At 41.6% G+C, this 24,139-nt stretch overlaps 1 protein-coding gene across 2 annotated transcripts in view; it reads right to left on the bottom strand.

Annotated features, from left to right (window-relative positions):
• The window catches only part of ANKRD26 (ankyrin repeat domain containing 26), a 111,982-nt gene that overhangs the window by 82,228 nt on the left and 5,615 nt on the right, over nucleotides 1-24,139 (bottom strand). The window contains exons 4-9 of one of the 2 annotated variants that reach the window (XM_062211142.1): nucleotides 15,155-15,261; nucleotides 11,874-11,941; nucleotides 10,481-10,511; nucleotides 5,855-5,927; nucleotides 734-794; nucleotides 440-639 (exon numbers count right to left, since the gene is read on the bottom strand). In XM_062211142.1, coding sequence (XP_062067126.1) covers nucleotides 440-639; nucleotides 734-794; nucleotides 5,855-5,927; nucleotides 10,481-10,511; nucleotides 11,874-11,941; nucleotides 15,155-15,261 — 540 coding nt within the window. Of the gene's footprint in view, nucleotides 1-439; nucleotides 643-733; nucleotides 795-5,854; nucleotides 5,928-10,480; nucleotides 10,512-11,873; nucleotides 11,942-15,154; nucleotides 15,262-24,139 lie in introns of both variants that reach the window. The other variant, XM_062211141.1, reaches the window with a different exon arrangement.

The following is a 24,139-nucleotide window of genomic DNA, read 5'->3' as shown; positions in this document are numbered from 1 at the left end:
TAGTTCCATTCCTAGGATGCTTTTCATCATTATGAGACTGGGAGGTACTATGGTGAAAAAGAAGTTTTTAAAAAGCTTTACCTTTTGGGGCTGGCACTGTGGTGCAGTGGGTTAAAGCTCTGGCCTGCAATGCTGGCATCCCATATGGAAGCCAGTTCGAGTCCCAGCTGCTCCACTTCCAATCCATCTCCCTACTAACGTGCCTGGGATAGCAGGGGAGGATGGTCCAAGTGCTTGGGCCCCTGCACCCATGTGGGAGACCTGGAGGAAGCTCCTGGCTCCTGGATTCGGCCTGGCCCAGCCCCCAGTCATTGCAGCCATTTGGGGAGTGAACCAGAGGATGGAAGACTTCTCTTTCTGTATCTACCTCTCTCTGTAACTCTGCCTTTCAGATAAATAAAATCTTTTTTTTAAAAAAAACAAACAAAAACAACCATACCTTTTTAAGACCAGGGATTGCTGTAGACTTGAAGGAATATTTTAGAAGAGGCTCTGGTGAAGGTAAGGTGGGATGAGAAACACTCTGGACTTTGGCTGATGTTGTAGGACAGGTTTTAACCACATCTTCATTTTGACCATCTGAATTACTACTATCAGACAAGGTTGTATTCTCTGGCTTCACAGTCTCATGTTTTGCTTCTACTATGGTAAAAACAAAGTAAAGAGAACATGAAAACGTCTGTAATTTCATATCAGTGCTAACACAAGAATAAGCAGTCTTCAAAAAGCTTACTGTTTTTCCTGAATTGTTGAGAAGCAGTCAACAGCTTTGTTAAGTTTGGTTTTGTAACATTCTAGAAAAAAAGAATAGCTTTAATACTTCAAATATCAAATTTAATAAAATAATTATAATATTCATTATTACAATATAATCTAAGCAAAGAGCACAGGTATTGGTGTCATTCAGATATATACTCAAATCCTAATTCTTCCATTTACCAACTTATACCTGCCCATGTGACAAGGACTAGGAGTTGATAAAGATATAACCAAAATTATACTCCTTTTGCCCTTAACAGATTATTATAAAAATACCATGATAACCCTTATTTTCTGAATCAAAATAACCTAGAACAAAAGTTTATTCCTCAGTAATTTACAGTAGTATTGAAAAAAAACCAAGAAATTCAAATAAATTGAAATATGTAAGAACAATTTATATTTGTATGAGTTACTTCTTGTGGAGAAAATATGGAAGTTTAGTTTTTATGGTAGTATCTTACTTAAGATGGGTTGCATTGTCGGGTGTTTCCATTATGTTTGTCAAAAAACTGAAGCAAATGATTATAACAATTCAGCTCCACCAAAGAAAGTAAGAAAAAAACAAGAATATAATGGTGCGGCAATGACTGATGAATGAAAGCCACACACAGCTATGAAACAAAGTGACAACTAAGTGTGCTGATGGGGACAGAGATCCACTGAAAGAACAGATACTGAAGGAATGTTTCCTGCAAGGAACATAAATCATTTTTAAAAGGTAAGGAGAGGATGAAACAAACTAAGAGAAAAAATGAGTGGCCAGTGCTGTGGCACAGCGGCTTAATGCCCTAGCCTGAAGCGCCAGCATCCCATATGGGCGCCGGTTTGAGACTGGCTGCCCCACTTCCAATCCACCTCTCTGCTATGGCCTGGGAAAGCAGAAGAAGATGGCACAAGTCCTTGGGCCCCTGTACCCATGTGGGAGACCTGGAAGAAGCTCCTGGCTCCTGGCTTCAGATCGGCTCAGCTCCAGCCATTGTGGCCATTTGGGGAGTGAACCAACAGATGGAGGACCTCTCTCTCTCTCTCTCTTTCTGTCTCTCTGTAACTCTTTCAAATAAATAAATAAATTTTTTAAGAAAGAAAAAAAAAATGAGACATGACTCAATCAAGTATGAGCTTACAACAAGAAAAGTAAAAACATAAAGAACAATACATGGGGCTGGCGCTGTGGTGTAGCAGGTAAGGCCACCGCTTGCAGTGCCAGCATCCCATATGGGCGCCAGTTCATGTCCCGGCTGCTCCACTTCCAATTCATCTCTCTGCTATGGTCTGGAAAGGCAGTGGAAATGGCCCAAGTCTTTGGGGCCCTGCACCTGCGTAGGTGACTCAAAGGAAGCTCTTGGCTCCTGGCTTTGGATCGGCTCAGCTCCAGCCATTGAGGCCATTTAGAGAGTGAGCCAGTGGATGGAAGACCTCTCTCTCTTCTGCCTCAGCCTCTCTGTAACTCTACCATTCAAATAAATAATTCTTAAAAAAAAAACACAATATATGAAGAAATGTAAGACTTTTGTTCATCACATATCCCTAATAATACTGATTTATATTATTCTAGAATTATTTTTTATATATACTGCAGTAAAAATAGAGATTAATTTTAAAACTATAAGTCATTCAATTAGTTGAACATGGTCATCAACCACTAGCTAAAATCTGTGAAATTATTACTGGAGAAATGTTCCATCAGTTTTTCACTTAGCAAAAGACAGAATTCTGAAGTTTTCTTGAAACAGAATAAGGGGCAGGTTAATGCCCTGGCCTGAAGTGCCGGCATCCCATATGGGCGCTGGTTTGAGTCCTTGCTGCTCCTCTTCCGATCCAGCTCTCTGCTATGGCCTGGGAAAGCAGTAGAAGATGGCCCAAGTCCTTGAGCCCCTGCACCCATGTGGGAGACCCAGAGGAAGTTCCTGGCTTCAGATCAGCGCAGCTCCGGCTGTTGTGGCCAATTGGGGAGTGAACCAGCAGATGGAAGGCCTCTCTCTCTCTCTCTCTCTCTCTCTCTCTCTCTCTGCCTCTCCTTCTCCCTCTGTGTAACTCTGACTTTTGAATAAATAAATAAAATCTTAAAAAAAAAAAAAAGAAATAGAATATGGGTTCCAGCTTTAAAAAAGTTTAAGAAATCTTAATCTAAAATACCAATCTAAGCTCACAGAAGATACTAGAAAATATACTGCAACTTTTTCTATCTACAAAATTTTTCGGCCGGCGCTGTGGCTCAACAGGCTAATCCTCTGCCTTGCGGCGCCGGCACACCAGGTTCTAGTCCAGGTCGGGGCACCGGATTCTGTCCTGGTTGTTCCTCTTCCAGGCCAGCTCTCTGCTGTGGCCCGGGAGTGCAGTGGAGGATGGCCCAAGTACTTGGGCCCTGCACCCCATGGGAGACCAGGAGAAGCACCTGGCTCCTGCCATCGGATCAGCGCGGTGCGCTGGTCACAGCGCGCCGCGCTGGTCACAGCGCGCCGGCCGCGCCGGCCATTGGAGAGTGAACCAACGGCAAAAGGAAGACCTTTCTCTCTGTCTCTCTCTCTCTCTCACTGTCCACTCTGCCTGTCAATAATAATAATAAAAAAAAAAAGAGAAAAAAAATTTTTTTTCTCATTTTTCTTATGACATATTTCTTCAACATAATTCCCTTGAACTTATAAATCCTCAACATTAAAAGAGAATATAAATTTAAGCCAGTTTGAGAAATTCAGTAGACTGAATTATTAGATATATCATGACTATTTTATTACTTACAACATTCTTTTATATAAAACCCATTTGTTCACTTACATTAAAAAATATCAAAATGCTTTTTATATGTAAGGCCTTATTTCTAGGTCTTCTCAGGGTAAACACAGATATTTCCAAACCTCCAGTAACTCTCAGTATTACAGTAGCTTAAAATGAATATTTAAATAAGAAAAAGGAAAAACTCCTGGCTACTCTGGTTTCAATCTAGCTTCCTGCTAATGTACCTGGGAAGCTGGCAGCAGACAGCTCAAGTGCTTGGGCCTCTGCCTCCATGTGGAAAACCAGGATGGAGCTCCTGGCTCCTGGCTTTTGTTTGGCCCAGCCCTAGTTTTTGCAGCCATTTGGGGAGTGAACCAGCCAATGGAACAGCTCACTTGCTCTCTCCCCACCCCACCACTGCTCTGCCTTTCAAATAAATAACTCTTTTCTTTTTCTTTCTTTCTTAAAAAGAGTTATTTATTTGAAAGGCAGCTTTACGGAGAGACAGGGAGGGAGAGAGAGAAGTGAAAGAACAGAGGAGAGAGGAGAGAGGAGAGGAGAGAGGAGAGGGGAGAGAGGAGAGGAGAGAGGAGAGGGGAGGGGAGAGGGGAGAGGGGAGGAGGAGAGGATATTCCATCCACTGGCTCACACTCCAGAATGCTTCAATAGCAGGGATGGGCCAGGACTGGGCCAGACCAAAGGCAGGCATTTCATCCACATATCCCACATGGGTGTAGAGGCCCAAATTGGGCCATCTTCCGCTGCTTTTCCAGGCACATCAGCAGGGAGCTGGATCAGAAGTGGAGCAACCGGGTCTCAAACTGGCACCAATATAGGATGCTAGCGTCACAGATGGTGGCTTAACTTGTGCCACAGCACTGGCACCAATTAAAACAAACAAACAAACAAACAAACTTGAGGGGTCAGTGCTGTGGCATAGTAGGCTAAGCCTTTGAAAGTGGTGCCAGCATCTCATATGGGTGCTGGTTCAAGTCCCGGCTACTCCTTTTCCAATCCTGCTCTGCTTATGGCCTGAAAAAGCAGTGGAAGTTGGCCCAAGAGCTTGGGCCCCTGCACCCATGTGGGAGACCTGAAAAAAGCTCCTGGATTTGGATCAGCTCAGCTCTGGCTGTTGCAGTCATATGGGCAATGAACCAGCAGATAGAAGACATTTCTCTCTGTCTCTCCCTCTCTGTAACTCTACCTCTCAAACAGAAAAATAAAATTTTCAAAAATTTTTTTGAGTGGATATTTTTAAAAACTGAAAAACAAACTTTTTTTTTTTTTTTTTTTTTTGGACAGGCAGAGTGGACAGTGAGAGACAGAGACAGAGAGAAAGGTCTTCCTTTTCCGTTGGCTCACCCCCCAATGGCTGCTGTGGCCGGCGCACCGCGCTGATGTGAAGGCAGGAGCCAGGTGCTTCTCCTGGTCTCCCATGCGGGTGCAGGGCCCAAGCACTCGGGCCATCCTCCACTACACTCCCGGGCCACAGCAGAGAACTGGCCTGGAGGAGGAGCAACTGGGACAGAATCCAGTGCCCCGACCGGGACTAGAACCCAGTGTGCCGGCGCCACAGAGGATTAGCCTAGTGAGCCGCAGCACCGCCCAAAACATTTTTCAAAGTACAGTTTTTCCACATGGTTATTTAGAATCTCTGCTTCTAAAACTGGTTATTATTTGGTTGAAAACATGCATTCTTCAATTTTATGACAATTTTTCACTACACACTTAATATAATGACTTAGAAAACAGAATGAAAAGCTTTGTTAGACAAATTTTGAAAAACAGAATTTAAATATCTAAATTTTTCTAATCTTTTAGTCTAAATATAGAATCAAGGATAAAAACTGACAAACATCTCTCTCCTAAAAAGCACAATACTCAAATAAAATTATTCCAAGAAAAGAAAAAACCTTTATGCTATGTGCACAGAGGTTTGGAACTGAAAGGTACTACAGATTCCCTGATTATTCTACCTAGTAACTGGACTCAGTGAAGACTTACTTAGGTAGAATAATGTGAAAGCAATGTTGGTGGTATGTTTCCAACCTCACAGTAAGAATATGTATCCAAATAATGCTTGACTAAATGTCCTATTTCCTCTACTAAAGATCTTTCTAATAATTTTCTTTCATCATGTATTTTCCAGCCCATTCTTCCTTTTGGACCCCACTCTAAGTATTCACCAACGCTTCAGTATTTACCAAAGTAAAAACATTTTAAAAATTCAACTATTCCTGTTTCTGTAAAAGAATTTTCTTTAAATTTCCATTAGAAATATAAAATGACAGGTATACCACTGGTAAATTTTAAGAGTAAACGGTATAAATAACTAAGTTCAGAGTAAGATGATTAAGTTCACACGACAACATTTTACCTTGGTATCAAAATCTAAGTCTTCCTCGACTGATGTAGGCCACGGATCATCAGTACCAGGTTCGCTGGAAAGCCTTTAGAGCACAAATACACAAAAATGGGTGAATTTATTTCATTAAAAAAAATCTGGTGTAAGGTTGGCTATGTATATATTAAATGATGTTTCCTGAAATAACTTTTAAAATACATTTGATTTTTAAAAAACTTTTAGATACCTATTTCTGCCTCCAACTCTCCCACCGTATGAAATATTAAAGGACACCTCTCACACTTAGTCCCATAACAAAGCGGAAAAGTCAGTGTACTAGAAGAGCCTGGGAAGAGTTTATCTTCACAAACTGTCTATCTTGAATGCTCAGCCGAGAACACAATCAATGGCTGGTATAACTGTTGTTACCTAAATGGTACAAATCTAATTACCTAACATACGGTGGAAAGATACACTGTCCCTCCTCCATAGTCTACTCTTGGTTCAAAGACTATTTGTATAATTCAAAAATGGGTATCTTGGTTCTTCAGCATGGAAACCACGTATGAGGAAGGCCCCATTACTTCCCTTGACCCTAAAACAATACAAGGAATCTCCTGAAGCTGCTGAAATGTTTGAAAGCTAAATGTATAAAAATCAAAGAATAAATACTTATGTTGTTATTGGAAATAATCTCCAGGATTAAAACAAAAAACATTATAAAATCCAATGACTTCCAGGGCCAGCATAGTGGTGTAGCAGGTTAAAGCCCTACTTGAAAGACCGGCATCCCATATGGGTGCCAGTTGTAGTCCCGGCTGCCCCACTTGCGATCCAACTCTCTGCTATGGCCTGGGAAAGCAGTAGAAGATGGCCCAAGGCCAGCGCCACGGCTCAGTAGGCTAATCCTCCACCTTGTGGTGCCGGCACACTGGGTTCTAGTCCCGGTCGGGGCGCCGGATTCTATCCCGGTTGCCCCTCTTCCAGGCCAGCTCTCTGCTGTGGCCCGGGAAGGCAGTGGAGGATGGCCCAAGTGCTTGGGCCCTGCACCCCATGGGACACCAGGAGAAGCACTTGGCTCCTGCCATCGGATCAGCGTGGTGCGCCGGCCACGGCGGCCATTGGAGGGTGAACCAACAGCAAAGGAAGACCTTTCTCTCTGTCTCTCTCTCTCTCACTGTCCACTCTGCCTGTCAAAAAAAAAAGAAGATGGCCCAAGTCCTTGGGCCCCTATACCCGCATGGAAGACCTGGAAGAAGCTCCTGGCTCCTGGCTTTGGATCAGCGCAGCTCCACTGCTGTGACCATCTGGGGAGTGAACCAGCAAATGGAAGAATGGAAGACCTCTCTCTCTATACCTCTCTCTGTAACTCTGTCTTTCAAATAAATAAAATAAATCTTTAAAAAAATTAAAATGATTTCCTCCATAAAAATTCTGCCTTATTCAGATCCATGTAAAACAGTAAGCCCTTAGGATATGCAAGGGAGGCCCGCGCTGCGGCTCACTAGGCTAATCATCTGCCTGCGGTGCCGGCACACCGGGTTCTAGTCCCGGTCGGGGAGCTGGATTCTGTCCCGGTTGCTCCTCTTCCAGGCCAGCTCTCTGCTGTGGTCCGGGAAGGCAGTGGAGGATGGCCCAAGTGCTAGGGCCCTGCACCCGCATGGGAGACCAGGAGAAGCACCTGGCTCCTGGCTTTGGATCAGTGCGGTGCGCTGCCCGCAGTGCGCCGGCTGCAGCGGCCACTGGGGGGTGAACCAACAGAAAAGGAAGACCTTTCTCTCTGTCTCTCTCTCTCTCACTGTCCACTCTGCCTGTCAAAAAAAATTAAAAAAAAAAAAAAAAAGATATGCAAGGGAAGAAGAGCTCTCTCACATCTCTCCAAGGGAAAAAGTGGCTGGCAAAACAAGAGTGTTAGTAGTTGTACCTCTATTTCCCTTAGTGCTACCAAAATTCTTCCTTCCTATGACCTCTCACTTCCATATTCCTCTTGGGCAGGGGCCGATGGCAATGTTATCATTCGGATAATAGTCTGGGTGTCCCATAAAGACCCATGTATCGAGGCATTTGGTCCCTACAGACTTGCAGAATAATGTTAGTAGTCAATGGAATAAGGGTAGAGACAATACAATTACAGGGTCTAGAAGTGGGCTCGGTGGGAAGTCTGTAGCTCACTGGGAGCTTGTTCCCTGAAGACAGTTCTGGTGGGAGCATTGGTTATATAAGCCGAGTCCAGCCCAATTCTTCGTTCTCTCTGCTTCCTGGCTCACTATGGTACCCTCTACTGCATGTGTTCCACCATCCCCTGCATTATCAGACTAACCGGCTGCCTGATCTTGGGTTCTATCCTCCAAAAATCACAAGCTGAAATAAACCCTCTTCCTTTATAAGGTGTTTCAGTTAAAGTAACAAAAAGCTAACACAGCCTGCTTACAACCTTTAAACCTCCAGCCCATAAGGCTCAGAATCTTGAAACAAGGATGAGCTCAAATACACTAGAGTAGCTATTTCCCTACTCTTGGGGGAAAAAAAGCTACAAAGTCTTAGTCATCTGCCCCCAGCATAAGCATAGATTCAGTGAAGCTCCCTGACTGTTTTGCCAGCCACTCTTAACCCTGCCCTACCCTTACAGTACATGGGAAGGACACTAGCAAATTGAGAAAAAAAAGAGTAGGAGCGAGGGGACACCTTCCCTGGCCACAGTGTGTATTTTGGCAACCTAGAGTCTTCTAGTACTCAAGTGATGCTAGGCCACTCCCTGCAAGTGGATGACTGCCACTTTCAAATCTGTCACCGAGACTCTTCCCAGTAGCCCACATTATTTGAACATCTTTCAACAGAAACCTTCAAATGTGACAGTTCCCCCAATGAAATAAAAAAGCAGTAATCTGATCAGAACGCCTTCAAATCTCCTATCTTAATATGTCTTGCTAGATACCTCCCAACATCCTGTGTTCTTCACTGCTGTTATATGCCTTAATTAAACCCCAGTGTGCTGGTCTCTTTTCTAACTCTCTTATTCCTGCCCATCCCAGTGTTGTTCCTCCTCAAATTTGGTCTTTCCCACCTAATTCCATTCTCATTTTTCCCCCACTGGATTCATCTGCTAATTCCATTCTTATTCTTACACTGCATACATCAGATTCATTTTCCCTTTCAAGTGGTAAAGCACTAACCTACACAATGACTAAGAAGAATACTGAACTTATAATTAAGGAACCCAACTTCACATCTCAATTCTGCCAGTGACTATACCCAGTTTCATCACTTTAATCTCTTTGAGTTTCAGCTGCTCCAACTAAATAACCACTGGAATATGTTATACACAAGTAGAAATACTAAGGGGTCTTTTAGTTAGTCTAGATTTCCTTAAAGTCCTGAAATTCTATGTGCTTTTGGTTTTGTCCATACAAAATGAGAAATACTTAGCTGGGAGAAATGGGAGAACATAGTAGAACAAAAGAAGCAACAAGAAAAATAGAAAAGAAAGTAAAAAATTAAGGAAATATTACAGAAAATTCATGGAAGAACGAACGACTCTAGAAAAAGAATAAAGTTCACAGAACTAAGGCAGGGGTTCTAGCCTGAAGAGAAAACCAAACTGGAAAGTCTGTAAGTGGAGAAGTCAATTATAAATACCCTCTCAGTTTCAATAGATGCTGACTAGTATCAACACAACAAGTCCATCTGTAGGAGTCAGTGAAATGATGTACTGCCTGTCTGAGGCTCCATCTTAGCTCTGGCCCAGTGGCCATCTTGTACAATAAGTTCGGCCTCTCCAGATTCCAGTCTGGCTTACTAGGAGTCAGGTGACCAAATGGCCCAACCACAGGTGTCAGCTCCACCTCCACTCCAACAGGATTCACTGCTCCCACTCCCTCATCCCTGCAAGGCTATAATATGGCCTGCTTTTCCACACAGGCTGTCTCTTCTTTCTCTCTTTGCTCTCTCCCTCCAGCCTGTTGGGTGACCCCAACCCTGGCCTCACCCTGACAATAAACCTTTTCCCTTACTCCAGAGTTTGCTGTGTTTTGTGGTGGCACTTCAGTAGGTATGCTTCAAGCACAGTAAAATAATTCCTCTCTAGAATGGGTGTAGTCAGGTTTATGTCCTTGGTTATGACCTGTGGTCCTGCAGCCACAGCTAAGTAAGATCTTTCCTAAAACTTTTAATGGTGAAAACAACGTACTGGTTATCACTGCAATTGTCAAATGTGTTAGTCAAACTCTTGAAATAACCAGTCCTCTTGGAAGAACTCTAAAGCAAAGTTAACACATAATTAAATTTGACTTTATGAATTGATCTGAGTTGGGCCTGGCTGTTATCTTAATCCCAGGGTTATACAGTTCTCTATCAGTTTTTGCTAATGGGTAAGAGTATGGATTTGGCAGCAGAGCGATTAACAGTCAAATCATGGGTTGGCTACTTGTTCACCATGAGGTCATGGAACAATTAGTTAACGTCTCTGAACCACAGCTGCATAACTAGTAAAAAGTAGTTTATAAGAAAATATACTTTATAAAGCCATTGTCATGAGCATAATATATAACAAATGTTAACCAATTAATGTACTACCTAGCCCAAAGTAACACACTCAATATTAGATTTTTTCCTCTGGATTTCCTTAGTTAACACTGAATTTTTAGAAATATGTTGTCTTACCTGCTTACACAATCTTCAGAACTCTCATCCTCTATTTAAAAAAAAATAAAATGCATTTTAATCAGCAAGAGAAAAACAGAGAACCTGAAAAAGAGAATTCTCTAATGGTTCATTACAAACTATTACTTTGGGATCATACCTGTGGACTATACTAGAATATTAATTATAATGCTGACTGACAATTAATGAATTAAAAACCCTCTAGTGCCTTTCCTTCATATTTGTCAAAAGTAAAGTGGAGAATGGGATTTGTCAAAATTTAATACTGAAAAGTGAACTTCTATGTACCATGACCATAACCTTAAAGGAAATCCACCAGAGGGATAGAACATGGTATCATTAGAAGAATCAGTATCATACGAACCATCAACTGAAATACATGCTTTTTGAGGGCTGGCAGTAGCAGGTAGAAGAGTCTTACTTACTTTGCTGGGACACAATACAACCTCTCTAGGTTTTTCAGGCAAGACTGTTCAGTTTAAGTTAAATGAACATATCCTAAGGAATCTGGGTCAACAGGCTCTGTACTTTGCAGCATGACAAAATAGAGGAAATGAACCAGGGACAAGATCCTTGCAAATACTTTTCAACTGCCAATGGAGAAGAGTGCAAGAGAAATCAATGTTCTTATTCTAACTAATCCTCCCCTATTTAAGATGCTGGGAAGTTCTTAGTCCTAGCTATGTTTCCCACCTTATGCATACATGGTCCACACAAGGTTCAAATACATTTGTCATTTGACCTCCTATAGTAAGAACTATTGGAAAATGTATTCCATTAAGACTTTCTCCACTCTGAACCAGGACTCATATCCACAGAGCAGCTTAGGAAGAAACACTGAGAAGTAGGCATTTGCCACAGTGGTTAATACACCATTAAAGATGCCTGAATCACGGAACTGGAGTGCCTGGGTTCAAGGCCTAGGTTCCCTCCCAATTTCAGCTTCCTGCAGGTGTACACCTGGAAGGCAGCAATTGATGGCTCAAGTATTTGGGTTCTTGCCACATACATGAGAGACCTAGATTAAATTCCTGACTTCTGGCTTTGGCTTGGCCCAGTCCCAGCCACTACAATATTTGTGAAGTGCATTAAAGATGGGAGCAATAGTTCTCTCTCAAAAATATATATACTTTAAAAAATTCTTAAAAAACTATTTATATACAGATACCACACAGGGGCCATAATTAAGTAATTTTTTTTCAGACAATGTCTCATGTTCTCAATTTCCCAGGTAATGCCTTAAATAATTCTAAATTCTAGACTATTAAGATTAAGCAAAAATACACATGTAACTAAACACTGATTTCATTATTTTTAATGAGCAAAACTTTCTTACTCCTACTTTTTTATCTATGGGAAGAACATCAGAGTAATTCACTATCTGGAGTCTTACCTGAATTGCTATTTTCAAACATATTACATTTCTTTTCTTCTTTATATTCAGAAATGAGTTGTTGTTTGCTATATATTTAAAAGTGATACATTATTGTTTTAGTACTGATATAAAAAACATTTAACAAATACATAAAATTCTTAGAGTATTTCAGATAATATCAGAGACAATATCAACCAACAGGTTTCAAGCATATAAGTTCCACAACCTTTTTATTAAGCTTGTACTTAAAGAAGAAAAAAAGTAAGGTGAAGATGTCATGAATAGAAATCAGTACAGCTTGATAAATTCACTAGAGTTAACTTAACATAATGCAAAATGTTCTGAACCCAGAAGTCCTAACTCTGTAACCAAAAGACATTTGTTCTTGGAAAGTCATTTCTATTAGCCTCAAATTCTTCTAAAAATAAGGATTTCAGTGCTTTTCTTTCTAGGCGGTTGTAAAGAACTAATGAGATATTTCTTACATGCTGAAAGAAATAGTGACGCAAAGGAATAATTAGTACTGTACTGTTGAAATTATTTTGGGATCTCCCTCAAACTCTGTGTGTGTGGGTGTTTTTTTTTTTTAATAGGTTCTAATACTCAAAGGTTGCAGGTTTTAATTTTGGTTAAAAGCTGTCCTTTGTGGATTATAATTCAGGGTATCGCAACTATGTAACAATTGTAACTAAATTTATTTCTTATATAACAAATTCTTACTACTGAGTTAATCACACTAAGGGCATAAAACTAAGAGATATCAACACCTGACATGGTGCTTCTCTACCTCGGCACACCTTTACCAGCAGACCTTTGTCAGAATGATGCGTAATCTCAATGTTCAACTCCAACAGACGTGGGAGACCAAACCCTACTCCAACACATGGACACTTATGAGTTATAGATTTACGCTTAACTCTCTTAAATCCAACTGAGCTATTTTAGATTCAGAGAATTCTGCTGAATTGCTTCCTCGTGAGGCAGAATTTGGAAATATGTTGAAAACCTGAGGTAGAGACCAAGTACTCATAACTTGCAAGGTTTTCGTTATTACAGAAAACAGATCACTTGAGGGACCAACTGCAAGTTGGTGCCCACCCTGGGGAAGAGTGACATGGACATTCACAAGCAAAGAAAAGGTCCTACATGAGATATAAAGGGGTTTTTGGGTACAGAGCTGATAGCAAAGAAAGAAACTAATCTCTTCCAGTAACATTATTTGAAACTCTTTCACAATTTAGAATGATCCCACAAGTATGTGCTAGTAGAAAAGGCAAAAAACTTAAAGATTAGCTCACTACAAAGGTCTAAGACGTGGGCTCCACATCAAGTTCGGAGGATAGGCAGAAGGGTCAGTTTGCTCACTATGTGTGTGGCTAAGGTTAGGAGGCTCAGCTGCCGGAGCACGGTGCTACTGCACCGGGAACAATGGCTGAGCAGACAAGGGCATGTATGTGAACTAATAAAAGTTGTAATGTTGAAGCTTCATTGTGGATCACCAAGGAATCTGAGAGATCTGGATCAGTAAGGGCATCCTGGAAGTAATGCTCACCAGCCCAAAGGGCAGTTTCAGTAGCAACACAAACAACAGAATGATCTGAATGTCCTTTCCCCACTCCATCTGACTTGCATGGCCTTCCTTGGACTTAGTCTTTTGATAGACAGTGACTATGGTGAGGTCACTTATCTAAAGTAAGCCAAGATTTAAATAAAGAATCCTCCGTTTCTCCTCTAGTCTGATATTCTGTAATTCAGTCAGAGCAGTGTAAAATAGTATTAACAGTAATAACAGACATAGTAGTTTCATGAGCATGTGCCGGGTACTAAATTAAATGCTATAGACACAATCTTATATAGATACACCCACCCTTAGAGGATATATTATTTTATCCTCTTTTTCAATCTTACCAGGTACTAATTGTCCATAATTAATGCTACCAAGGCCACACATCTACTAAGAATGACAATTGGGAATTAAAACTACTGTGTGTTTTCTCTTTATCACCTATGTCTCGTCTTCATTACAGGGAAATGTTATCCGGTTAAAGCTGTCTTTCTTCCCTCTTAGCCCCACTAATTAAAAATGAAAACGCAAGAGCAGGCTTTTAACCTTACAGTGAGAAGCCGGTGCCCCTATCTGTGTAACCTGAGTTTCAGATCTCGTTCCAGCTTCCTCCTTCCTGGGAGGCAGTAATAACGGCTCAGCTGGGCTCCTGCCCCACACCGGGGTGACCTGGACTGCATACCTGGCTCCCAGCTAAGGCCTGGCCCAGAATGAGCTATTGTGGGCCCATGGGGAGCAAACCAGCAGTTGGAAATTCTCTTTCTCTATTTCTCTGATAAAATTTTTAAACTGCCTATAGAAAATAAAAACAAATCATTTATGCTTAATAAACCAGTCCCAAAAAGACAAATATGTTTTATCTGATATGCAGTAGTTAATATAGAATACAAAAAAATATAAAAATGAAACTGACATCTTATGATTTGATTATTGCTTATAGCCCTTGTCTATATTCCTGGGGAACAGTGGTCTTTCTATGTTTTATTTGTTGAACATTATGGTTAGTAATTATAAGGTAAGTTGAAATTATTTTATTGCAAAAATTAAAGAAAAAAAGAAGAAAAGGAGGAGGAACTGAGGGAGGAAGGAAACGAGGGAGGGAAGTATGATTATCTTAGAATTGTACCTATGAAATACATGAAATCTATTCTCTTTATATTAATATAAATTTTCTATTAATACATATTTTAATAAATAAATAAAGACAACAAAATAGAAAAATATCCTAAAAAAGGAAAAGAAGTGATGACCCCACAAGTATTTGGTAACAGCAATTAAGGCTACTGAGGGATAAGCAATCATGGAGTTTCTCAAAGAAAGTAATTCAAAGTAAAGATTCCTATACAAGAAAAAATGATTGTCAACTTTTATGTTTAACACAGTAGTTTAAGTACACTACAAAGGTGTTAAGAAGCGCAATGTTTAGCCATAAAACTAAAAAATTAGTCATACTTTATGAAATGAGTAAGAAACCCCTTTAACTAATGTAAGATCATATGTCCAAAGAAATCAGATCATAAGTAACAAACTTTAGTCAAAATTACATAAGACTGTAAGTCACGCTATATAATGTTATGTTGCTCAGTCCAAAATGTTTTTCCATCTGATGATCTGCATTGGTATTTTCTGCTGCATCCCAATACTTACAATCTCATAAGTATTTAAACACCTGTGACTTGTACAACTGTTACCACTCTAGAACACTAAGGTTTAAAACGAGAACAAACTACCATACCTTTTTGCCTCATCAACTGCCCGAGTATTAGCTTCTTTATTCACTAAAATTTCTACCATTTCTTCTTTGTTTTCACTTATAGCAAGTAAAAGTGGTGTGAGGCCATTCTGTAAAAAATTATAATTCACAAAGTTACACATTTCTCAACTGAACTGAAAACCTTACAAATGACCCTATGAACTTCAAACATACAGAACATAAGTAAATGTCTTCCTTTTCATCCCTGTGATTTTAAATGTGCTTCTCATTCTCTTTGCAATGCCCCTCTTCTCTGCCTTATTACCTGAATGCATTATCTCCCAATCTCACTTCAAACATTCACTGGATCCAAGTAGGACCTTTGCTTTGGGGCCAACACTGTGGCATAGTGCTGCCTGCAGTTCATATGGGCATTCCATATGGGCACCCATTAAGTCCCAGCTACACTACTTCTGATCCAGCTCTCTGCTATGGTCTGGGAAAGCAGTAGAAGATAGCCCAAGTCCTCGGGCCCCTACACCCGTGTGGGAGATCTGGAAGAAGCTCCTGGCTCCTGGCTTTGGATCGGCACAGCTCCAGCTATTATGGCCATTTGGGGAGTGAACCAGTGGATGGAAGGCTCGCTCGCTCTCTCTCTCTCTCTCTCTCTCTCTATGCCTCTCTGTAACTCTGCCTTTCAAATACATAAATAAATCTTAAAAAACAAGACTCTTTGCTTTTATTAAAGCATTGATTATGGTACATCATAGTTATATATTGCTTCCCATTTAAACTCAGTTTCTTGAGGGCAAGGGCTGTATCTTCTACCTCTGTGGCTCCAATCCCTAAGACAGTAATAAAGGCATTGAGTATTTTTATTGAAATGACCTAAATTATTATCAGTAGAACAATGCTTCTCATTCCTCATTCCCAAGAATATTTACTTTTCCAGAAGTTATATACTGTGCCCCAAGAGAGATTCCCTGACCCATGTTTGAGAAGCATTACAAAGCTATGCACAAGAGGCCGGCGCTGTGGCATAGCAAGTAAATCCGCTGCCTGAAGACCCGGTGCTAGTTGCTCCACACCCACCTAGCTCTCAGCCATGGCCTGGGAAAAAGGTAGAAGACAGCCCAAGTCCGTTGGCCCCAGCACCCACGTGGGAGACCCAAAAGAAGCTCCTGGTTCCTGGCTTCAGATTGGCTCAGCTCCGGCAAGTTGCGGCCATTTGAGGAGTGAACCAACGGATGGAGGACCTCTCTCTCTTTCCTTTCTACCTCTCTCTGTAACTCTGCCTTACAAATAAATAAAATAAATCTTTAAAAAAAGAAAACTATGCGGCCGGCGCCGTGGCTTAACAGGCTAATCCTCCGCCTTGCGGCACTGGCACACCGGGTTCCAGTCCCGGTCAGGGCGCTGGATTCTATCCCGGTTGCCCCTCTTCCAGGCCAGCTCTCTGCTATGGCCCGGGAAGGCAGTGGAGGATGGCCCAAGTGCTTGGGCCCTGCACCCGCGTGGGAGACCAGGAGAAGCACCTGGTTCCTGGCTTTGGATCAGTGAGATGCGCTGGCCGCAGTGCGCCGGCTGCAGCAGCCACTGGGGGGTGAACCAACGGCAAAAAGGAAGACCTTTCTCTCTGTCTCTCTCTCTCACTGTCCACTCTGCCTGTCAAAAAAATAAAAAATAAAAAACATAAAAAAAAAGAGAAAACTATGCATGATACATCTCGCATTAAAAAAATCTTTTAACTTCACTTAATCCCAATTTGGCATACTTTTTATAGCAAACATTTGAGAAAACGGAGAGGTTTCCACTGAAGGGAGAGGTCTCCTCAGGGTTTTACAAACTGGTTTGATTCTCTTCTATGAATGGGGGTACGATCCAAAGTGCCAGTGTCAGGCACTCCTGCTCCAAATGGGTCACTACAAATGGGCTCTGAATTAAAAGATGCAGGCTCCAAATGAACTTCTACGGCTTATTAATAAGTGCCCAGGAGTTTTCTCCTACTATAGCCTGCCTGGTTTTCACATGTACCATTAGAAAGCTCACTACAAAATTTTACTCTCAATTACAAAGATAATCTTGGAACCATAATGTATATCTACTTTTATAAACCTGTTTTTATTTTTGTTGCCATTACAAAGATACAAAGATAATCCTGGGACCATAATGCATATCTACTTTTGTAAATCAGTTTGTATTCTGGTTGCCATTTTAATTGCTAATTAAATTGTATTTGATTTTAGGTAAATTGTGTATCAGAAATAAAAATACAATGTCTTACCAGAAAATTCTACTACTAAGATATATGTAATATTTTTTGCATAATAAAAGTCACAAAATTGCTTGCATTTTTAAGGTACCATGCTGAAGAGAAAGACATAGTATTGTTTGCAGTATGCACAAGCTATACCATGAGAATCATGGTTAACTTAATAAGACTTATAAATATTTTAATGGAACATGATTATAGTATATATGAAGTTTTTTTTTTTTCTTTTTTTGGACAGGCAGTGTTAGACAGTGAGAGAGAGACAGAGAGACAAGCCTTCCTTTTCTGTTGATTCACCCCCTAAATGGCCGCCACGGCCGGCACACTGCGCCGATTTGAAGCCAGGAGCCAGGTGCTTCTCCTGGTCTCCCATGTGGGTGCAGGGCCCAAGCACTTGGGCCATCCTCCACTGCCTTCCCGGGCCACAGCAGAGAGCTGGACTGGAAGAGGAGCAACTGGGACAGAATCCAGCGCCCCAACCGGGACTAGAACCCGGGGTGCCGGTGCCCCAGGCGGAGGATTAGCCTAGTCAGCTGTGGTGCCAGCCCATATGAAGATTTTTTTAAAAACCAACTTTCAGCTTCTAACATTGAATCCCATTTCTAAAAGATTAACATCAAACACACAATACAGTATTATAAATGAGTATAAACTATCCTGAAAATCTTCCAAGCTTTATCAAAATGCACCAACAAACAGGAGCTACAAACTCAAATCCTGACGGAGGTCAAGTAAGGGGCGTGAGTAAGTGGCATCCCGAGGTAGGGACAGTACCAAACTGGAGAACAGGTGCCTTGTACAAAAGGGCTGCCTCTGAGCAGCAGAACCAATGGTAATATGGGCACAAGGGATACCAGATGCTTTGCAAGAAGACTGAAATTCTACTTGAGTCTCTTAAATTTTACATGTTGACTCAATTTACAGAGGCAAACCACATCTATGAGCCACATTAAGTCTACTGCCCTTGAGTTTTTAGATTTGATGAAAGTGTGCTTTGATGGTTGTATGCAGAACAAGCATTTGCATAAAAAGTCCTCGCCAAAACGTAATATACTCAACACTTAATTTACAATCCTTTTGTATTTAATTCTTCCAGATTGTTAATCTAACGGAAACTTTGTTCATAGGGTTGCTGAAGCCAAATTATTAAAAGGACTCCCATATGTATTTTTTTTTTTTTGACAGGCAGAGTGGACAGTGAGAGAAAGAGACAGAAAGGTCTTCCTTTTCCGTTGGTTCACCCTCCAATGGCTGCTCCGGCAGCGCACTGCGGCTGGCGCACCACGCCAATCCAAAGCCAGGAGCCAGGTGCTTCCTCCTGGTCTCCCATGCGGGTGCAGGGACCCAAGCACTTGGGCCATCCTCCACTGCACTCCCGGGCCACAGCAGAGAGCTGGCCTGGAAGAGGAGCAACCGGGACAGAACTGGTGCCACAACCAGGACTAGAATCTGGGGTACCGGCGCCTCAGGTGGAGGATTAGCCTAGTGAGCCACGGCGCCGGCCTCCCATGTGTATTCTTACTAACTTCATGGTGCTCAGAATTTGAAACTGCCATACTAATTATGTTTCAGGGCTGCAAGAACTTAACGGTGACAAAGTTCACACAGCTTCAATTAGAGAAAAGGCTCACAATGTTCTGCTATTCTAATCATGAAAATCCTACTCTTAATAGGTGTTTGTTGACTTAATGACCGGAATAATAAAAAGAGATAGAAAATATTGGGTCCGGCACTATGGCATAGCCTGTAAAGCCACTGCCTGAAGTGCTGGCATCCCATATGGGCACTGGCTGTTCCACTTCTGATCCAGCTCTCTGCTAAGGCCTGGGAAAGCAGTAGAAGATGGTCCAGGTCCTTGGGCCCCTGCATCTGCATGGGAGATCTGGAAGAAGCCACTGGCTCCTGGCTTCCTGGCTTCAGACTAGTGCAGCTCCAGCTGTTGCAGCCAATTGGGGAGTGAACCAATGGATCGAAGACCTCTCTCTCTCTCTCTCTCTCTCTCTCCCTGCCTCTCTCTCTTTCTCTGTAACTCTTTCAAATAAATAAATAAATCTTTAAAATTAAAAAAAAAAGAGAGATAAGAAATCTTTAAAGGGACAGCCTCTACTAAGTAGAAGATCTTTTGAATGGCAGTGAAAGATCAAGATAGGGTGTTTAATAGATACTGTCAAGAATGTTCTTTTTCACTTTACCATCTCAGAGGAAGAGAAAGACAGATGAAAGGTTAATACTGTTGGAAAGAAAAGAAAAATGAAAGAAAGAAGCATCTATTAAACTCCAACTCTTCTAGAGATTTCTTAAATTTCTGAGATGAGAATGTATATATTACACTAATCTAGTCAGCAGTTCTTTAAGAATGCCATCTGGGTTCAACATTTGAAAATCAATCAATGTGATACATCACATTAACAAATTAAGAAACAAAAATCATATGATTATCTCAATAGATGCAGAGAAAGCATTTGACAAAATACAACACCCATTCATGATGAAAACTCTAAGCAGATCGGGTTTAGAAGGGACATTCCTCAACATAATTAAGGCAATTTACGACAAACCAATGGCCAGCATTATATTGAATGGGGGAGAGTTGGAGGCATTTCCACTGAAAACTGGCAACAGACAGGGATGCCCACTCTCACCACTGCTATTCAATATAGTCCTAGAAGTTTTAGCCAGAGCCATCAGGCAAGAAAAAGAAATTAAAGGGATACAAATGGGAAAGGAGGAAGTCAAACTATCCCTATTTGAAGATGACATGATTCTGTATATAGCGGATCCAAAAGATTCCTCTAAGAGACTATTGGGACTCATAGAAGAGTTTGGTAAAGTAGCAGGATAAAGTCAATGCACAGAAATCAACAACCTTTGTATACACAGACAATGCCGTGGCCGAGGAAGAACTTCTAAGATCAATCCCATTCACAATAGCCACAAAAACAATCAAGTACCTTGGAATAAATTTAACCAAGGATGTCAAAGATGTCTATGACGAAAATTACAAAACACTAAAGAAAGAAATATAAGAAGACACACAAAAATGGAAAAATCTGCCATGTTTATGGATTGGGAGAATTCATATCATCAAAATGTCCATTCTTCCAAAAGCAATATGAAAGTTCAAAGCCATACCAATCAAAATACCAAAGACATTCTTCACAAACCTAGAAAAAATGATGCTGAAATTCATGTGGAGGAACAGGAGACCGCGAACAGTTAAAGCGGTCCTATACAATAAAAAGAAAGCCGGAGGTATCACAATTCCAGACTTCAAGACATACTACAAGGCAGTTATAATCAAAACAGCCTGGTACTGGTACAAAAACAGATGGATGGACCAATGGAACAGAATAAAAACACTGGAAATCAATCTAAACATCTCTAACCAATTCATATTTGACAAAGGAGCTAAGACCAACCTCTGGAACAGGGACAGCCTCTTCAACAAATAGTGCTGGGAAAACTGGATGTCCACATGTTGAAGTATGAAAGAAAACCCCTATCTTTTTTTTTTTTTTTTAACTTTTTGACAGGCAGAGTGGCTAGTGAGAGAAAGAGGCAGAGAGAAAGGTCTTCCTTTTTGCCATTGGTTCACCCTCCAATGGCCGCTGCGGCTGGCACGCTGTGGCCGGTGCACCGCGCTAGAAAACCCCTTACACCATATACAAAAATCCACTAACCAAGGATTAAAGATCTAAATCTACACCATGACACCATCAAATTAATTGAGAGCATAGGGGAAACCCTTCAAGACATTGGAACAGGCAACGAATTCCTGGAAAAGACCCCAGAGGCATGGGTAGTCAAAGTCAAAGTGAACAATTGGGATTACCTCAAATTGAGAAGTTTCTTTACAGCAAAAGGAAAGTGAAGAGGCAACTGATAGAATGGGAGAAAATATTTGCAAACTACACAACTGATAAAGGATTAACAACTAGAATCTATAAAATGATCAAGACACTCCACAGTAACAAAACAAACAACCCAATAAAAAGATGGACCAAGGACCTTAACAGACATTTTTCAAAAGAGGAAATCCAAATGGCCAGCAGACACATGAAAAAATGCTCAGGATCCCTAGCCGTCAGAAAAATGCAAATCAAATCCACAATGAGGTTTCACCTCATCCCAGTTAGAGTGGCCCTCATACAGAAATCAACAAACAACAAATGCTGGAGAGGATGTGGGGAAAAGGGCACTCTAACCCACTGTTGGTGGGAATGTAAACTGGTAAAGCCACTGTGGAACACAGTATGGAGACACCTCAAAAACCTGAATATAGACCTACCATATGACCCAGCCATTTCACTACTGGGAGTTTACCCAAAGGAAATGAAATCAGTAAACAAAAGAACTATCGGCACCTCCATGTTTATTGCGGCTCAATTCACAATAGCTAAGACGTGGAAGCAACCTAAATGTCCATTAACCGAAGACTGGGTAAAGAAATTGTGGGACATGCACACTATGGAATACTACACGGCAGTAAAAAAGGATGAAATCTGGTCCTTTGCAACAAAATGGACCATACTCAGTGAAATAAGCCAGTCCCAAAGAGACAAACACCATATGTTCTCCCTGATTCAGAATTAACAGCGCAGCTACAATGAAAGCTACAGAAGCGAGGCCGGCGCCGTGGCTCAACAGGCTAATCCTCCGCCTTGCGGCGCCGGCACACCGGGTTCTAGTCCCGGTCGGGGCACCGATCCTGTCCCGGTTGCCCCTCTTCCAGGCCAGCTCTCTGCTGTGGCCAGGGAGTGCAGTGGAGGATGGCCCAAGTCCTTGGGTCCTGCACCCCATGGGAGACCAGGAGAAGCACCTGGCTCCTGCCATCGGAACAGCACGGTGCGCCGGCCGCAGTGCGCTACCGCGGCGGCCATTGGAGGGTGAACCAACGGCAAAAGGAAGACCCTTCTCTCTGTCTCTCTCTCTCACTGTCCACTCTGCCTGTCAAAAAAAAAAAAAAAAAAAAAAGAAAGCTACAGAAGCGAAACAGTCACCTTCAGAACTAATGTCCTCAAGAACCCTTGACCTGACTGTTGAGAGACAGTTAACTATTGTTACTTTTTATGTGTATATCCCTTTGGTTTTTTTTTTTTCTTTTTCCTCTGTTTTCCTTCTCTCTCATCTACCTTACAGTGTAGGTTGAACTCTCTATGTAACAGAGTTAATTACATGTATTTTAAAGCAATTGGAAAAAGATACCAGCTAAAAAAAAAAAGGGAGGGAATAAGAGATGGGTGAGGTAGTCTAAAACTGTAAAAAAAAAAAGTATAGTTCTGCATACAAGCATATAGACTCACCTCTAAGGGTACAGCCTAAGAACTCATCATGGGGCTCCAAACCCATAAGAATCGGTGGTATAAACACCATCTTCAATGTTACAATGATCAACTTAAGTGTTAAAGGCAACAGATAGACCGGTCTAAGTTTAAAAGGGATGACACAAACAACATCAAATACCCAGTAAAAATAATAGAATTAAAAAAGGAAGGAGGGACCAATATGGGAAGCAGTCCGCACAGCAGACTCCTAGAATGACTTTCGCAGTAAACCACACTCCGACCTCAGAATCAACCCATAAGGCTTCCCAGTCAGGCTGAAAGGCCTGCAAGAACATCTCAGGCATGGAAAGACAAGACTGTGGGGGGAAAAAAAAACCAAAAACCTACGCGGAAGATCTCTGCGAGACCTCAGAGGAAAGGAAGGGTCAAAGAAGGAGACACTCTTCTCTGAAGGGAGAGGAGAACATCCTCTTTGCTGATGGCTGTGTCCAAATAACGACGAAGTCTATGGTCACAAAAGGCCTCCATAGCCCTGGCAGCTCATGACAAGAGCCTCAGGTAATCACTGACGTCTTAAAACAGAGTGTTAGTTGTTAAAGGAACAACAGTAGTCACTGTGCACTTACTCCCCAGGTAGGACCTCTGTCCCTATTGAATTGCAGTATGAGAACTGACTGCAAATTCTCTCCCCAAACTGTACTCTATATATTGTGTGTGGGTGTGAGGGCAAATGGTTGAACTCTATGATCAGCATAGAGAGGGTCCTCTATATATAAAATCATACAAAAATGATCCATAATGAAGAAAGAGATGGGAGAGGGAATGGGAGGTGGGAAGGGAGCAGGGTGGGGGGCATGAGGGAAAGAACCACTGTATTCCTAAAGTTCTATCTATGTAAAAACGCATTCATTAAATAAATAAAATTTTTAAAAAAAGAATGCCATCAGAATCTTGAAGTACTTCAAATACATGTTTAGGGGCCGGTGCTGTGCGGCAGCAGGTTAACACCCTGTCCTGAAGCACAAGTATCCCATATGGGCACCGGTTCTAGTCCCGGCTGCTCCTCTTCCAATCCAGCTCTCTGCTATGGCCTGGAAAAGCCGTAGAAGATGGCCCAGGTCCTTGGGTCCCTGCACCCGCGTGGGAGACCAGAGGAAGCTCCTGGCTCCTGACTTTGGATCAGCATAGCTCCAGCTGCCAGTTGTTGCCAATTGGGAAGTGAATCAGTGAATGGAAGATTTCTCTCTCTCTCTCTGTGTAACTCTGACTTTCAAATAAATAAATAAATCTCTAAAAAAAAAAAAAATACACATCTAGGTCTCATTAGCTTTACTGAAGAGCTTAGACTTTTAAGTTTTTGATTTGTAAAAATCAATTCCCCAGGTCACTGTGCTGCATAATTCTAACCGAAAACTAGAGTAGCAGACAACTCTCACTGCCGTCTCTTCTCTCACTCACATGGTTAATTTC

The sequence above is a fragment of the Lepus europaeus genome, chromosome 14 (assembly GCF_033115175.1).
Source record: "Lepus europaeus isolate LE1 chromosome 14, mLepTim1.pri, whole genome shotgun sequence".
NCBI lineage: Eukaryota > Metazoa > Chordata > Mammalia > Lagomorpha > Leporidae > Lepus > Lepus europaeus.
Note: the sequence above shows the minus strand (reverse complement) of the source record. Positions and strands in the feature narration are given on the sequence as shown.